Here is a 15,389-nt window from a genome sequence, read left to right on the forward strand (position 1 = left end):
TATCTCTGAAAGTTAGCAAAGTATTTCAAGAAATTAATATTGATTCAATATTAAAAAATAAAGCTATGTAAGCCATCACTAGGAGAACAGAAAGACCATTATTATGTCAACAGATGGAGATAAATCATTTTTCAAAATTCAAAACACATTCATAATAAAACAACCTAATAAAACAACCTTTCAGTAAGAAATAGAATGCCAATTCAAAGAGATAAAGAGTACCTGTAAAACAGCGTAATTATCATACTTAATGGTTGGCATGGAGTATTTTCCCCTTAAGAAAAAGAAAAGGCAAAGAGGTCCATAGTTACCACCTCTTTTAATGCTTACATACAGAGGTTCTGGTCCCTGCAGTGATGCAGGTGTGGGAAGGAAAAGGCAGGCAGGCAATCTAGAAAAGCAAAATGTGCTCAAATTATATATAACATGTTTACCTAGAAAATGAAATATAATATAAAAAGTAACTGGTAGAACTAATATGTAATTTAGGAAGATCATAGACTATAACATACAATCAACTGAATTTCCATATATTAGTAACAAACATGTAGAAAAATATTTTAATCAAAAAATAAAATACTGGGGCTGGGGATTTAGCTCAGCGGCAAAAGCGCCTGCCTGGCAAGCGCAAGGTCGTGAGTTCGGTTCCCGGTACCGGAGAAAAACCACAAAAAAAAAAAATAAAATAAAATAAAATAAAATAAAATACTTAGGAATAAAACCAATGAATGACACAACAATACTACACTGCAAACAATAAAATACTGCCAAGAAAAATTAAAGATCTAAAGAAATGTAGAAATACATTACAGGTTAGAAGACAAAATTTTATTAACTTGTCAATTCTCACAAAATTTGTCTTCATAGTAAAGGAAATTTCAATTCTTGCAAACTTTTGGAGAAATCAGCAAACTCATTTTTTAAAAAATGGAAATGCAAAGGGCAGAGAATAGGCAACATATATTTGATAAAGAGAAAGTTGGGATAGGTACAGCTCCTGCACTGGAGGCTTATTATAACTATAGTTCTCATTTACCTGAAGTTCCAGCACAGGCAAGACTAACCCATGATGAAAAAATCAGCAGTGTTCAGGGGCTGCCCGAGTCAGGAAAGGGACTAAATGGGGAGGTGCTCTGCAAACTCGAGCAACGCGAATATTCTGTATTTTGTTAGGGCTTCACTACAGAGATGTACACACATTCAGAACTCACTCCATTTGCGTACTTATGACACACGTAAATGTTTTCTTTAAAAACTAATCAGATATTGAATTTCAAGCTTGCATGTTCATTTTTTTATTTTTTTAAACACAGGTATAGATTAACAAGTCTAAAAACAAGTCTGTATATTCTGTGCTTGAGTAAGTAACATATTAAAGTAAACAGAAGTTGCGCTCCTCACTGTTGCACGAAAGCATCACATACAAAGACTAGAATATACTGCATGGATTCAGGTTAGAAACATGGATGGCAACAGCACCATGAACTCATGGTCTGGTACACAGAGACAGATAAAATAGAGATGTGTCTATGAATACAATAAATCCATGAATTTCTAGCTGTAAATACCATTCTCTACTACAAAAGAAACTAGTACTCCTGGAAGAAATAACTGATTCCTTGAGTTTGGATGAAAAACAAGGTGAGTTTGGAACAGCTTTCTGCAAGAAAGTAAAGACCTGCCCAAAGAATGATGGGAATACATCAACTGAGCCAGAGTCAGAGAGCTCCCAACGGCAAATCTGTGACAATTCTGAGCATTTAAACCCTGACAGTAATTTGTAATTCTGAGTGAGAATCCATGACTCCACACTGACGTAAACAATAAAAAACTGAATAGAGAAAGAAAAGCTGTTATTTACAACAGAATGTTAATAATAAAGGTAGAAGGCATTGTGGGGCTGGGATTATCAATAGATTATAAAACTATTGGGGGAATATTTAATGGATAACAAGGTATTTGCAGAATCTCAAATTATTTCTCAACAAGTTAGTCACTAATGTCACAAGGGACCTAATAACTAGTGTGAAAGAAAATAGTTCATTTACTTAGCTTGTGAGTACGGGAGCTGGCTAGCGGGAGGGCCTGAGACGGAACTGGGTGACCGACACACCAGTAAGAAACGCGAGTGCAGTGCGCACTAGGCCTCTGGACCAGGAGTGAACTTCGTGAGGCAGCACGGCATGCAGGCTCACCCTTGCTAGAGGCAGCTGCAGTCCCCCTCTACTACATTCCCGAGCTTCCACGAATGCAAGATAACTGGCTTCTCTTTAAAATCCCACTTTCCTTTAAATCCTACATGCTGATAACTGTGTCACAGAACTTGAGTTTAACTGGTCACTTTAAATCCAGGGCCACCTGTGACAGACAGCCATTCAACAACTAAGCAATCCCCAAGCTCCACTTACCCACAAGCACCTTTAAATCAAGATGCCATAGGGCCCCTCACTTGGGATCCCTCTTGGAAATCTGGCAGTTATTTTTCTTCGCCTTAAACATTCTCCAACTTCTTCCTTTGCCCGCGATTTCATGTGAGACTATGAGCTTGGTTTGCACAGAGGAAACCTGGCAGACAACACCTTAACCAGGTGGTCAGTGTCCCGTCACGTGGTTCGGTTTGGGAAAAAATCAAAATCATGTGCTTTTTGACTTGCATCACTCCTGCAGTATTCCTGCACAAAATTTATCAACCAAATCCAATGATTAGGAGACACTAGACACACTGCACAAGTGAGGGACATTTTACAAAATACCTGGCCTGTGCTCTTCAGATGATATCAAAGTAAAAAAAAAAAAAAAAGAGAGAGGTGAGGAACTAAGTTAAAGGGAAACTTAGAAGATCTGACAGCTGTATGCAACGCATAATCCTGAACTGGAAGAAAAAGCGATAGATGCTAAAAAGGTAACTGGGAAATATCAAAGAATGTATGAATTAGATTAAAAAAGAATAATAAATATCCCAATTTTGTAAACTGCACGTGATTAATGAAAGATTATCCATTTTTAGGAAATACACACATACTTAGAAAGAAAAAACGTCTAATTTGCTCTCCAACTGTTCAGAAAAAAGGTGTGTGTGCACACATACTTGTGTTCATGTTTACTGGGGAGAAGGGGAAAAAATAAGGCAGATGAGCCAAAAGAGATATTGATACTGTGTGACAGAAGCTTTTCTATAAATAGCAAATTAAATCAGTTTGGAAAGAGCTGCACATTGGAGAAAATCTACAGTAGAAGAAAAGCTCATTGTACAAGAAACTTACTGTAAATCATTTGAATATGAAGAAGAATCTCTTCAAAGTCACAAAATAAAAATGAAGACCAAGGACAAACGGCTTTCTTACATAATGAGGGAGCTTTACTTCATCCACAAGGGCATGTCTGAATCCCATCAAGAGACAGCTGCAGAGAGAGGGAAGACTGAGGTGGTTTGAGTGTGAACACCAGGACTTTTAGAGATTTAAGGCATTCCCATGGGAAGCCAGTCAAAGCTGACAATGAGGAAAAGACAGCCAACAAGAGGTTTCAAGACACAGGCACCAAACAGGACTGAAGGAAGACAATCTGTCCTTAAGAATAAAGTGATGAAATATGACTTTTAATATTCTCACATGTCCCGGTTCCGGAGAAAAACCAAAAAAAAAAAAAAAAATATTCTCACATGGTAAGTTTATATGGGAATTCTTCCCTTTGTTTGAAAGCCCAGCCCCAATTTGACTAAGTTTCATGAGCCCAGTAAGTCTCCCAAACCATCAGTGTATACAACAACCAGATTGAAGTCTTTACTCATTGGTATACACTTCCTCATTTTTGTTCTAAATAATATGTGCAAAAGTGCCCCATTTTAAGCGAAATCTTTTCAGCAGCCTATACTTTTAATTGCAAAGACCTTTAGTAATGTATCTTGACTGCCTCTTGAACACTCAGCCTTTTTTGAAGCATAAACTCAGATCAATCACACAATTAACATAAAAGTGTCAGAAGTGATCTTTGATTCAAATGAGCAAGTGCGCGTGTGTGTTGTCAACTTGCAGGTATTATCTTGATCACAGGGCCACTGGGACAAAGTGTTTAAATCTATATCCCTGGGAACGGGTGTAGCTCAGAGGCAGGGCATCTGCCTAACATGCTTGCAGCCGTTAGTTCCTCGCCAGCATAGGTTGAGAGGTCTGTATCCCTCAACTTTAAGTAAATTATATAAAGAAAAAACACAACTATACATAATCTAAGACACTGAGGACTTACAATTTGTCTACCACTAAGGAGAGAGAGGGCAGCAAACATCAAGTGCCCCAGTCTGAGGAGCAAGAGTCCTCCGCGTGCAGCGCAGCTCTTAGAAGCCCGCAATGGAGTGATTAAGGGTGTGAACTTTGGAGGCAGGCTGCTGCGCTCCAATCTGTTAAAAAAAAGTTTTACAAACTGCCTGTGGCCTTGTTTTGTTTAGGTCAAAATGAAGTAATAATCATACCTACTAAACAGTATCCTAAGACCAAGTGAGCTAATTCACCAGGGCACAGCCTATGCTAAACAAATGTCCTGTAAGCATATTATATCTTAGACAACTCCTTAAAGCTCTGTCTGGACTTTTTATTTTACAGAGACAAAAAGAGAGAGAGACCAAAAAAAAAAACAAAAAATTTTTCAAAACAAGATGATAGGAAATTAACAATGGTTGTTAACATTTCATATTGTTGCATCTTCAAAGTAGTTGCTCAGATTACCAGATACAGGCATGCAAAACTGATCAAACACTATAAGCATCGTTTCTTTCAATGAACTAATAGAAATTAGTGTATACAGATATTAAAACCTCCCCTTTCTCATCCCCACCAGGAGTCCTTCGAGTCTACTGACTTTTCCTACCTTTGACAAGGTAGCCTCACTTTAGTATTTTCATGAACAAATGTGTAAGGATTGTTCAGGTCATCACAATAAGAGTATAAACATGCACTTGTTTAAATTTGAATGATCTAATGTCAGTAATGTTCATAGACTTCTATTACAAGCCTATTTAAAATAGCCTTTTGAAAAAAAAAATCAACTCAACTGCCGGTTATGCACAAGGAACGCCAGATATTTTTTAAAAATACCAAAACTCATGAACTCCAGTTCTCAGACATTGTAAGAATTTTGCAGAGGTAAGATACCAGAATCCCGTACTAAATGATAAAGGAATCGCAGTGCACACAGTCTTGAGTTCTGCTTTGTTATATTATTGCCTGATTTATATCACCTACTCACAATCATTTTCAAATAGGACTGAGGGCAATTTTGCTGAGAGTAGTATTACAATCCCTTCTGCAAAAAAGGGATTGTATCTGTAGTAAGTGTCATTTGTAGCCCTGAAATAGGAAGTTTGAACCGTGTGTAAAAGCACTTGAAGCACTCGGAAATATCAAAGCACTGGAAAATACCACACTTCTTCAAGTGTGTAAAAGCACTTGAAGGAACGAACACAGCTTCCCTGGTAGTGAGGAAGTGTGTGCAGCTCCCGGAATAGCATCCAGACTGGGAGCTATGAACGAGGAGTCTCGAAACAGGTTTCACACAAGGAAGGGAAAGCTATGGAGGTGGGAGCAGAGCAGCAATGCAAAGGCAATTAGCTCTAATTCAAAGTGGAAAACAGAAATGAAAGTAATTATGGTCATTTACGAAATGAGAAAGCGGAGAGTATGTTTTTCACACCACAAAATTTTCTGAGGACATTTAAGAACATTCCTTATTGTTCTCCCAACTCTGTCTTTGTCTTTCCTTGGTCACCCATGCCCAACTGTTCAACTCTATTAAACAAACATATAACAATATGACATATAAAAGGACTATTTTTTTGTTCTATCTCAAATGCCCTGTAGGCACTGCTCAGCAGTTTGAGCTTTGCAGTTCTGATCAGCCCTCTCCTTCCAACCTTGTGCACTAAGGGAGGGAAGGTTCCTGAAAGCAGGGGCTCTCAGGGAATCTCTCTATATGGCTGAGGCACATTGCCCCATCCTTAAATCTCAGCTCAGAGTCACAGACCTAAGTCTCCAGCTCCCCATTAATAACTGCTCTGAAATGCTCCTGGGAGACGGAAACGCATTTTGAAATGTAACAATGAATTATACATTAGGAATTACATACTTAGGAATGGGCTAAAATAATCTTGTGTATCGCAAGATTATCGTGTATCGTATAAAACATGCGAAGTACTGTTCCTAAAAATGTTGTTATAGATGATTAATACGTTATTCTTGGATGAAATTCTGGAAAGCAATTTAAAAGGTATTTATATAGGCGATAATGTAACAATTATACAATGAAAGAGACAACTGAATATACATGGCAGCGTAAAATACAGTAAATAATTATAGGAAGAAAAAGGCACATTAAATGAACAATTTCCCTTTCCGAGTGTCATTTCTTCAGTTATCTTGCCGTAGAAACTCCTTCCATATGTTAGGAGAAGTTTCTGTCTTAGATTCTGCATACGTCTAAGCGTCCCTTCCTGCTCGTCCATGCAGTGAGGGAGGAGAGCAGCCCCAGCTCCGCCAGTCCCATAACACACACTGGTTTCTAGCAGGCAATGAGAGACGCGAAGCCAGCCATACTCAGGACTGGAGCACTGATGCGGGGTGCCGTCTGGCATGCGCAGGGCTGAGGGGTGAGCAGCAGCTTCTAGCTCTCCTCAGCACAAGCCCTAAGTGCTGTAGACAAGCTCTGCAGAGAACATGTGTCTGACACTGGCTGGTGACAGCTGAGCTCTTCGCGTTCCCTCCGTGCTGGGCTACTGCTTCTGTAAGGCAGTCAGTAAACATCCTCTGCACCTAACCCAAAGAGCACTGGCTTCCCATGGCTAAACTCAACCCTCTACTGCCAAGAACTGACCTAATTATACGGAGATGCCACCTACAAAAGGCTGTATCTAACACACACAGCTATTATTAGGCTTTTCACTGAATACTGTGATCATCATTATGGGTTCTTATAGTTAAAGGCTCGGTTCAAACTTCCTATTTCAGGGCCACAAGTGACACTTTGTAAGTCTGAATAACATGTTTGAAAATGTATACACTTCTTTCCTAGTGTTCAAATACATTAAACTAGACTGTCTATTAAAAAGTGATGCACAAGATAAAGCAAAATAAAACAAGAAAACACCTTTCACCCTGGGTTGCTGGCTCAAAACAAGGAGATTACCTGGAGGCAAAGTTCCCTAAGATGATTACTCACTAGCATATTCAAAGTGGTTTTACAGGCTCAGACCATTTGCCAAATTGACTCTTGCCCAAATTTCTCTGGCACACAAATGACCAAACAGTTAACCCTCCCATTAGCAGTATCAGCAGGAGTCAACACATGAATGGGAACGGAGCCTCTCCCCCGCCTGCAGAGGCCAGCCAGAGCTGCACGCAAGCCAAATGCCTCAGAATTACTGAAGAGATGCACCAGTGTTAGACACTCAATGTCTGAACTGTAGATACCGGGACCTTTGCTTTCCCAGGCTTTTGCTCTGGCAGCGATGTAAGGAATGGGGCTCATCTCAAATAATGGGTTTATTTTTCCTTCCTGTTTGCAGACATCTAAAGCTGCAGTTTACTCTATGACAGGGAACTGAGGACATCTGGTTAAAAACCACTTCTGCGACTAAAGGTAACAGATAATTCGTTATTAAAGATGACTTTGAGGTTTTTGCTTTCTATCAGCGGATGTGTTATTTCTTTATAAGTAAAGATACTGAGTAGGAAAACAAACTGTAACCCTTTTCACACACTCTAATCTACCAGAATATTCTTTAAGAAAAAAATCAGCACAGTGTCAAAGCGACTCTTCACTGAGACTACACAGCCAATGAATTTGGCCATAAGAATTCCTGTATCCCTGTTATATGTGGGAGCCAGGGCCATAGGACAGAAACAATTTCCTTTCACTCTCAGCCAAGTTGGAAAGGACCCAATCATTCAGAAGCAAACAGGATGTAAGTTGGTTTTTTAAAATCAACTAGATAATAAAATCTTTGATTCAATTAGAAATAGGTCCTGTTTTTCACCTTAAAAAGAAACGATAAAAAAAATGTGGAAGTAAAGTAAAATTAAGCAAAGCCTGAAATTTTATGTATTAAAGCAAAATATCTTCTTGGTTTTTGAGAATACAGCATAAAATCCATCAGAAATATTATGCTATAGCTCATTTTATACATTAAGAACATAATTGAAACACATTCTATGTACAAATGAGTTCCAGTGACATCAGCTGAAACAACCTGGCTTCTATTTATGTGGTTTGTGGGATATTTTGAAAACCGCAAGAGACCTTATTGGTTGTCTGCAGGGCTTTGTAGAGGGTTTGCAAAGTCTAGCGTAAAACTAATTTTGCCGTATGTCCATGCAGGCAAATTTCATTCTTTATTATCTTAGGCAGAGCTTTAGTTTTCTACCATGTAACCTCATGAGGAAAATGTCTGCTTTTATTCAACACCTGCACCAGCACACTCGCATTCACGTGTTAATGAGAGACACGTTTAACAGCAATGTCATAAATGTTTACAGTACGTACATTCAGGTTGTCTACCCTGTGTTAAGTGTGAGATAGGATTCTCTTAGAACGACAGCTGGAAGAAGTATTTCAATTTATGCTTCAATAATTGTGAGGAAAACATATTAATTTTAATTCTAATCATGCCAGACATCAATAGCTTCTCTGATTCCCTTTCTTTTCTAATAAAGGAAGCAATAGTTTTAGCAGCATATTAGAAGGACAAAATTGAAACTTCTTAGCCTGATCACAGTAAGTTTTTCTCAAACTTGGTGCTCAAGTGCATGACATATGAGTGTGGAGAGAGGGGGCTGTATTAAATGAACACAGGAGTCTGGAGATTTACAGCTGCCATGGCTAGCAGATCCCAAGTGAGCTTGCACTAGCCAGGACTTTAAAATGACACACAGTGACCCTGGATATCTACCAGGGTAACTTTCATTATATTCTCCTCAAAGTACTTATATTATTCAAAGAAATAATAAAAAGCAAAGTAACAAAAATTTCTAATTGCAAAGAAATATTTTGCATAAGCACTAGATAAAAGTCACCTTGGGATGCTCGCTGCTATGATCAGAGTCTGGGCTGTGCTGCTGGAAAGAACTCTCATGCAACTGAACATACCTTACTGTACTGGGAACAGAAGTCAATGGAGCCTCAAAATACGTATTTGAAAAAAGTATCAAAGTCACTATTATGGTAAACACAATTCCACTATCATTTTCAGTTACACTGTAAACATTTTAAGTTACATTTTAAAGGGACACAGATCCTGCCAGTATTTAGCACTTCTAAGTACTTACCAATCTTTCCTGAAAATGTGTTTAAAAACAACCACCTCAGAGTTGGTTTCTTGATTCTACTCTACATTGTGGAGGTAAGACTGTGTGAAAGCCTCAGTACCTTCTTTTGCCTGCTCTCAGCGGCGGCCAGCTGCGCAGACATCCTCTCCTGCATTTTCCTGCAGTGGGCCATGACTGCTTCCAGGATGGACAGCGGGTTAGTACAAACCGGCTTCTTCTCCTTGTCTCCAGCACCTGCTTCATAGTCTCTCTGGAGTGCCAAGAACGGGTCATTTAGATTAAACCTTCCATACCGTTCCTGGATAAACACCTCCTTCCTGCGAGCCTAGAACAAAATCAAAGTCATGTATTAAAACACAAAATAAAAATATACAGAACTACACTGTCAAGTTTCATGATTTCATATAATTTCAAAATTACATCTGGATCTTGACGGTCCCCCAAAGGCCCATCCAGGAAAGGCTGGGCACCTAGCTTGTGGCGCTGCAGGGAGGTGGGGGCCTACCGGAAGGAAGTCGGGTTGCCATGGGTGTGCTCTTGAAGGGAACATTGAGACCCTGGCCCGTCTTCTTCCCTTTTCCTCCCAGCTGTCAAGAGCAGAACAGCCTCTTCGAACCACACACTCCTACTCTGATGCACACGGCTATCACAGGCTCACAGCTGCAGGACCACGTTACCATGAGCCGAAACTTCTAAACCCCGAGCCAAAGTACATCTCTGCTCCTTTTAAGCTGATGACCTCAGGTGTCTTGTCATAGTGATGAAAACTGACTCACACACTTTTCGCTTATGAAGTCATTTATAATACAAACAACAAAATTAGTTTTTGCCATGAATCCCTAACTCCCTTAAAAATCTAAATTTTAGGTGCAGCCTTTTCCAATTTAAAGTAAAAGCAGTGATCATTATACACTATATACAAGTTATTACACTGTATCCCAAGAACTTGCACAAATAAAAAAATTAAGCAAAGTCAGACATATTGACAATTAAAACAAATTTTAGCCAAAGTTCAAAATAAAATTACTTCTATCATTATAGAACTTACATTTCAAACAATAATCAGGTTAAGTAATAACAAATTCCCTACATTTTTTCTAATCAGAGAGCAAGCATAAGAACATTTGTTAGAAAAAATAATTTGTAAAAATTTTTATGTAAGAAAAACACAGTATCCGTATTTTATAAAGTCTGATCAAACACAAAGCCTTCAGAAAAATTTTTAAAATGCAATTATCTCATGTTTAAAGGCCATGTAAATATAGTTCAGAGAATTCCAAGAAAGAATGCAACTTCACTTATTCTGAATGTCAGTCCATCAGTGACCAAGTTAATTTCACAGTGCTGTAATGAATACTAAATACAACTTTCTATAATTAGCTTACAGCAGGCTTTGCATAAAATATAACAGCAGTAGAAAACTGGTAACATTTTCCTAATGCAGGTCATTTTGTAGCAACCATTACACAGAAAAATTATTCCAAGTCACTACCATTGGAAAGAAGTCTAAGTTACAATAAAACCAAGCCCTAGTCTCTCAAATGTTAAAGTATGTTTTCTAAAGAAATACTACACATGATTAAGTCATTAAACAACTGAACTTTCCCATTTTTAGACACGTCAGGAAGGTAACAACTAGATAAGTAAGTGCTACGTCAAACAAGAAAAACCTACTGTTTCTTTTCCTGTTACCAAGTTAGGTTAAGAAGTAAAAGAAGTCCAGTGCCACCATGAAATTGAAGCTAGCTTTCAGAAAATCATTTCAAATTTAAAAGACAACAAGGTTTATGAGTTAAAAGCCTTTGATGGTTCCCTGCTCTCCAAATTCAATTCTGTAATCTGTACACTGAGTAAGTATCACTGGAGAGACAATTTCAAAAGCAATTCCATTTTGCACTTCCTTTTTCTCTGAACCTTTACTCACTGTAGTTCCTCCCTCATCTCTGGATAAAGGCCTGAACAGCCCGGCGGCTTTTCTCATCTCTCTTACTCAATGAAAGTCTACAGTCACCTTCGGCCACAGACAGTCTCAAGCTGCTCATCTGGAAATCCATGGCAGCCTTCTGTCACGGACTGGAGTCTGCTGTGGGGAACACTCCCTCCCCTGTTATCAAGTCTCTGTGCCCTCTTTGGACGCTGCTCTAGACCTCTCTGGGCCAGAAGGGGCTGCAGGTGGATAATGAAGGAGAGGTGAGGGAAGTTATAATCTCGTACCTGACTGGTTCGGGGGCCTGCCATAACACCCATTCTTTTCCCATAAACTACTGGATGCCTTTCTTAAAGGGCTGCCCCTCTCCCATTACGAGGGCCCCTTTATCCAACTGTCTGTGTAGGCCATAAATTTAGGGCAGATTACCTGATCTGCAGGACCCAGAAATTGAGGCTTTTCGTTAAAAAAATTACTAAGAATTTCAAAGTGGCAACAGTGGAGCCTTCAACCAAGCGCGGTGCCTTTTCAAGGGAACGGTCTGTGCAACAGCACGGGCTGAACGCCCAGGAAGCCAGCCTGACACGCTCCTTAGGCAGCAGTTCAAATCCAGATTTCAGCAGAGGAGATGCTGTGCTCTCTCCAGACTGACCTACCGAACAGGCCCCGAGCCATTCTCATTCCCACTCTGATGCCCATGCCCCACCCTGGAAACGTTCAGGAATCTTTATCCCAATGAAAGCTGGCAAGTGCCACAACAGGACCCCTGCAGGGCCCTCTCTCTCTCACTTCCATGGAGTAGCTATTTGTCCAACTCCACCTCCACTTAGCCCCCAGAAGAAAGCTACGAAGTGACTGCATAGCCTCCTTGGAGCCATTTCTCTTCACTCAAGATGAAGGGAAATGCAACTAGATAGGCAAGACCCATCACACGGTTTTCTGGAGAAAAATACACTTTGATGAAAACCTTCCTCCATCTTTGGCAATTCAGTTTTTATATTCTCAATGTAGGTAAAAGGTCAAAACTTATTTCAAATATTTCTTCTGCAAATTTGCGTCTTGGTCTTCACTTCAGTGTTTCATATTTTTTATTATTATGGGTTCCCTGCTCAAATGACAGTTTAACAACCCATTTTTATTACTATGCCTGCATGAATATGTCTATTCACCCAGGAAAAATATGTTATGATGTACACCAATAACTCAAGACCCCCCTAAAAAAACCTTAAGCCATTTCTTAACACATGGATTATTCTTAGATCAGGGTGAACTTTTGATGGATGGATTAAAATTAATTTCTGCATAACATAAGAGGTACATACATTTATCATGAATCCACTTCTAGTTTTACCTAGTAAATTTATGGGCTGGAAAATGTTAAAATTTTTTTAAACTAGTATGCAATCACTCTGTGTATTTTTCTTGTGTTTGGTTTTGTCTTAAAATGTCTAGCTTCATTCACAAAAGCCAAGTGTTATAGCTTTTGTCTAGATGTCCTCCCAAAGCCTCATGTGGTCCTAGGAGGGGCTTTTTCAGGGATGACTGAATCTAGAGTATGTAACTGATTCACAGGACAGTGCTAGAATTAAGGGCAAGTGATTTCTAAATCAGTCCACTGATTGGTTTGGCACCATCCTAATCCTGGCACCCTAGATACAATATAAAAGGCACAGAAAGATGCGTGTTAGGGTCTCTTACTTGTTTTGTTCCTTTTTGCCTGCCATGAACTGTTCTCTGTGAAGCCACTCTGCCTTGGAGCCAGCCAATTATGGGCTGAAACCTCTACAAACTGTGAGCTAAATAAAGTAAACCTTTCCCCTTTTAACTTTAGGTGCCAGGTATTTTGTCTCAGCAATGAGAGAAAAGTAACTAAGACACCAAAATATTAACTAAATTGAGGTGCCTACTGACAGATGAATAAAGAAAATGTAGTGTATATACACAGTAAGCCATAAAAAAGAGTGAAATCCAGGCACGTTGAGCAACATGAATGGAATCGGAAAATACGTAACGTAAAATGTTAGGCACAGAAAGACAAACACTGCATGTTCTCACTCACATGTGAAGCTAAAAATGCTAATCTTACAGAAACAGAGAATAGAATAGTGGTCACTAGAGGTTAAGAAAGGCAGGGAAGAGAAGGCGTGGCAGGATGTTGTATAACCAACGCTAAAATACAGTCAGATAGGAGGCATAAGGGCTGGTGTTCTTTAGCAAGTAAGTTTAACTACAGTTTCACAACAATTATCTCAAAATAACTAGATGAGTGAAGTTCAGGAGTTCCCAACACAAAGAAATTATAAATTTTTTGAGTTGAAAATGCTACTTACCTAGATTTGATCATTATACACTGTCCGTTTCAAATTATCATACTGTCCTCCATGATATATAGTATAATATGCCAAAATTTGTTTAATTACTAGTTTTAACTGACAGTCACATGTGACATTTTTAAATACTGACAATTTTTTTCATATACACATGAAAATGCCAATTAGTTTGGCATTGGACCGTACACATGGAAATGCCAATTAGTTTGCTTTGCAAATACAGACTGATGGTGTAACCTTCATAAAGTCTAAGATACATACATTAGATTTCTTTGAGGGCAGAAATGGTGATTCTGTGTTTACTGCTAACTATGAAATTATGTTTGTGATTATCTTTAGTTTTCAAAATGAGAGAAATGAAGCAACCTTTGTTCACTCTCTAAGAAACCTTGAGTTTTTTAGACAGCAAACCTGATTTCATTTTTTTAAATTCCTAAAAGTGTGAGTATCTCAGTAAAATGAACGTCAAAGACCTCAGGTACTCTAGTAATATTAAACTAACCTCTGAACTCAGATTCATTGTTTTCAGAATTGCCAAGTACTGTAGTAACTGTAGTCTCTAACTGTATGTACTGTGTTTATGTACATATCTAACATGAGTTTTGTACCTGTGCTTGTAAGTAAGACTTACAGAATAAATAATCCTAACACATAAAATGTAGCTCTGCCCAGAGCTTTCTATCAGACTACTGTAAAACAGGGTAGGAGCTTATTTTGATTCAAGGTTTAAAACAGAACATGACATGAAGAAAAAAGGCTTTAAAATCAACTCTTAGTGCATTCTTCATATGGAATATGGCAAATGACCCATTACACAAGTGATTTTAAAATCATTTTTATATACCTGGTATTAGAAAAAATACCAGTTTGTCATTGACTCTTACTGGACAGATGCAGAAAATTTTCCTCTGTCAACATTTCCTGTCCTAAGTGGATGAATTTACCCAGCTTGAAGAAGAGAGAACTTGGTTATTCAAATTACGTACCTGGCAACCTCAGGCAACTTGGAAATTCCACACCCTCACCATGAGGATGCTGGGCAGTGCAGATGCACACACTCCTGCCAGGCCCAGACAGCCAGCTCAGCAGGTACACTGGGCATGCTGTCGACCAGTGTGGAATGCCAGGCTTCTGGTGAGCTGGAGATGCTATACTCTCAGCAGAGGGCAATCAAGTCTAAAATATCATGACATTTCGATAGTCTAACAAAGTATATCTGGTCTGGCCAGCAGGAAATTCACTCCATACTGTCTGATTTAGGAGAAGTGACCAGTCACTGCGAAACTACCTGGGCTTAGTTTTCTCTTAACCATTTTGCTTTGAGTTCTTTTTAAGTGCAAGACTTTCATTTAATGACATCCTTCCAACCAACCACGGTGCATACAAAGGGCATATAACATGCTTGCTTTATAGTGGATAACGATGGCATCTATCAGGCTTAAGAAGATAAGAGTATGTCACCCAGAGATTCCTGAAGAAAGAGCTCAGGCTCTTTTCCCAGTTGGAGGAAGTAAAATCTCTTCACCTCAGGATGACGTACCAGAAACTTGGAGTGGAAGTTAAGCCACTCAGAGTCCTCCTGGCAGAGCTAATTCTAGAGAAAATGGTGGCTAAGGATCAGTTCACCTACTGCCCAAGACAGGACAAGGGGATCCTGAGAAGGACTCAATTAACGCTCCAATCTAAAGCCAGTTGACAGCAATTTCAGGGGCACCACATGGAGGGCCGCCCCGTGTTTTCCATGGCTCTTTGTACATTCGCAGTGTGGATGATATACAACACCTGTCACATGTGTACCACAAAACTGTCAAGCAGATCTGA

General features: G+C 39.1%; 1 protein-coding gene across 1 annotated transcript in view; it reads right to left on the reverse strand.

Moving 5' to 3' along the window:
- Cttnbp2 (cortactin binding protein 2) overlaps positions 1-15,389 on the reverse strand; it is a 163,108-nt gene that overhangs the window by 90,383 nt on the left and 57,336 nt on the right. Inside the window, exon 3 of the mRNA XM_005388158.2 lies at positions 9,412-9,636. Within this exon, the coding sequence (XP_005388215.2) occupies positions 9,412-9,636 (225 nt within the window). The remainder of the gene's footprint in view (positions 1-9,411; positions 9,637-15,389) is intronic.

This window comes from Chinchilla lanigera, unplaced genomic scaffold (genome assembly GCF_000276665.1).
Source record: "Chinchilla lanigera isolate Chin_1 unplaced genomic scaffold, ChiLan1.0 scaffold00031, whole genome shotgun sequence".
NCBI classification, from domain to species: Eukaryota; Metazoa; Chordata; class Mammalia; order Rodentia; family Chinchillidae; genus Chinchilla; species Chinchilla lanigera.